Source organism: Babylonia areolata, chromosome 31 (genome assembly GCF_041734735.1).
Source record: "Babylonia areolata isolate BAREFJ2019XMU chromosome 31, ASM4173473v1, whole genome shotgun sequence".
Lineage (NCBI taxonomy): Eukaryota > Metazoa > Mollusca > Gastropoda > Neogastropoda > Buccinidae > Babylonia > Babylonia areolata.
The window spans coordinates 13,198,338-13,201,257 of record NC_134906.1 but is presented as its reverse complement, the minus strand read 5'-3'; the positions used below and the strand labels follow the sequence as shown (position 1 = coordinate 13,201,257).

General features: G+C 49.0%; 1 protein-coding gene across 1 annotated transcript in view; it reads left to right on the top strand.

The window, feature by feature from the left end:
- The window catches only part of LOC143275804 (uncharacterized), a 1,542-nt gene extending 97 nt beyond the window's left edge, over positions 1 to 1,445 (top strand). Inside the window, exon 1 of the mRNA XM_076580081.1 lies at positions 1 to 1,445. This exon is cut by the window's left edge and continues 97 nt beyond it. Within this exon, the coding sequence (XP_076436196.1) occupies positions 1 to 1,064 (1,064 nt within the window). The 3' untranslated portion in view covers positions 1,065 to 1,445.
- The last annotated feature ends 1,475 nt before the right edge of the window (positions 1,446 to 2,920 follow it).

Here is a 2,920-nt window from a genome sequence, read left to right as displayed (position 1 = left end):
ACAGCTCCGGCCCACCAGGGTGCATCGAGGTCATCTTCGACAGCCCTGTCCGAATCGCTGGGGAAGAGGTGGAGGCCACGACCCGCCACGTGAAGGACTTCCTGCTGGCCCTGCTGTTCCTGATGGGCGGGCCGGCAAACCTCATCAACATGGCGGTCTTCTTCAGGCAGGGCCTGAGGGACCGGGTCAACCTGTGCCTCTTCTCGCTGTCCCTGGCGGACGAGCTGTACCTGACCATGGCCATGTTCCTCCACGGCGAGCAGCTCCACCTGCAGTTCACCACCCAGGAGAGGTTCGGGCCCATGGCCACCTTCATGATCAACAACCACGTGACTGTTCTGGGGGGCTTCTGTTACGTGTCTCCCGTGCTGTCCGCCATCATTGCCGTCGAGAGGTGCATCTGCGTGCTGAGCCCGCTCAAGTTCCACACGCTGTTCCGCACCAGGACGATGGCCGTCCTCATCGTGGTGGTCACCCTGCTGATGCTGGCCACCCAGACCATCGTGGCCTTCCGCTACCACATCGGCTGTCTGTACGACCCGCTCACCGGCAAGGTCCTCAACACTATGGTGGACGGGGAGTTCTACAAGGCTCACAGGGACCTCGTCAACAAGCTCGACGGTTTCGTGTTCGGCTCTGGCCTGCCTCTGGTGGTGATCACGGTGGTGACGATAGCCACGGTCATCACGGGGGTGAAGCTTCATCGGATCGTCACCTGGCGTTCCGGAACGTCCTCCTCCATCTCCCCCAAGGAGGTGGCCCTCACCAGGATGCTGGTCGGTAACTCCATTCTCTTCATCGCCTGTGTCTTCCCCACCGCCGCCATCCGCTTCGTCTGGCTCTTTCTGTCCGGAGTGACCTCAGGTCAGGAGAACCAGATGTTTTTCATGGCCAGTCTCTGGGTGGCTGAGCTGTTCACCTTCGTCAACGCCAGCCTGAACATCTTCGTCTACTACAGCATGGGGTCTCGCTACAGGGAGACGTTCTGGGCGTTGTTTGGCAGAAAGCCGCCAGCCCCCAAGAAGCTTGAAAGGGCCAGTGCACAACCACAGCCTGTGCAATGATGATAATCTGAATAGGGGGGAAAGTGTTTGGACTTGTTGCTTTGCCTTGCTCCCTTAGCTCCGTGGGGAACCGTCGGGGCGCCGCGATGCTGACTCGTGCACTGGCCTTCTCCATTCTGGACGATCATGTGTGAGTGATTATATCTCAGCTGATGTCAGCCCTGTCCACTCTTCAGTGTTGTCAGATCATTGTTTCCTTTGTATGCCTCTTCTTATCTTCCCTTCTACCGCTCCTTGGGGGATGACTTTGGCAAGGCGCTTTGATCTTGTGGTATGACCATACCATTTCAATTTACCTTTCTTTACGATGGTCAGTAGGTCGTCGTGTGACCCTGTATGTTCAGTGACAGTCTGGAGCGAAATTGCTCGTTGGTGATGTGTTCGAGAGACGAGATGCACAAGATCTTGCGATTGCATCTCATTTCTACAGCTGGGATTTTCTTTTGCAGTTCTGCAGTGAGAGTCCGTGTCTCGCAAGCCTAAAAGAAAAATAGTTAAAGTAGCAATGCATGCTTGAGTCTGACTTGTTGAAGAACATTATTGTAGTATTGATGGATAGTTTCGCGTTCATTTTGTTTCAGTGGATGGTGAGAGTCTCGGTTCCGTTTCCTTCCTCCTCCTTGTTCTGTTCAACGTTCAGCTCTACCCTGGAGGTGTGGAGTGCAGCAGTTTTCTCTGCCTTTGGTGTCTGGTTGTAGACCTTTTTGCACAATCCTTCCCTGACGTTTTCTTCAGTGTTTGTACCTTCCTTCCTTTCTTTCTTTCTTTCTTTCTTTCTTCTTTTTCTCCTCACCACGCGACATGTCACCGAAGTGGTCAGGGTTAAAGGGTGGACACTGAAAAAAAAAAAAGGTGACGAAAGAGATATTGGTTTATATGATGTCCTCTTCTCCTTCTGGCCCCCCCCCCTTCCCCTCCCCACACCCCCTCTCCCTGCCACCCCTATCGTCGTGTTCCTCCTCCTCTTCTTTCTCCTCCTTCTTCATGTTCTTCTTCTTCTCCTCCTCCTTCTCCACCCCCGCCCCCCTTGTTGTTGTTGTTGTTCTTCTTCTTCTTCTCTCAAGTCACCGTTTGTTCTGCCTGCTGTCAACATGTTTTCTCTGATTCTCTCTCTCTGTGTGTGTGTGTGTGTGTGTGTGTGTGTGTGTGTGTGTGTCTGTTTGTTGGTCTCTTTCTTTCTGTCCCTCTCTCTCTTTTCCCCTATCTCTTCTTCTTCTTCTTCTTGCCACACCTTCTCCCTCTTCTCCTATGTTTCTTTGTTGTTGACGCCTCATTCGTTCTATGAATCAGCTTTAAAGTCCACCATTTTTTCTTATTCTTTTTTTTTTTTTAACTCATTCTACCCCACAGCTACATGCCTGGTACAACTCCCCTGGACCAGCACTACATGAGACCACTGCAGAAAAAACAAGAGAGGCAAGGTCTTCAAGACTCACTTGTGATACACTTTAAAAAAAAAATCCAAGCTTTTTATACATTGAGCATAATTTCAAAATGTAATGTTTAAGATGAGAAAGATCAGTTTAAAGCAAATTAACTCCCCTAGCATTAATTACAGAGTAATTTCCCTTTTTTACTATCTGCACCAAAACGTTTGCAAAATAAATAAAACTTCCATGCTTAGCAAAAGAAGTTCCTGTTTGAACAAAAAATGATAATAATGACTGCTCTTGTTGTTGGGTCAGAATATCAGATCAAAGTGCCAAGTTTAGAGAATACAAAAAATATAAATATAACAGTAAATGCAGTTTGCATATAATTAGGCTTCATTTATTAATTTTTTGTGCCCATCCCAGAGGTGCAATATTGTTTTAAACAAGATGACTGGAAAGAACTGAATTTTTCCTATTTTTATG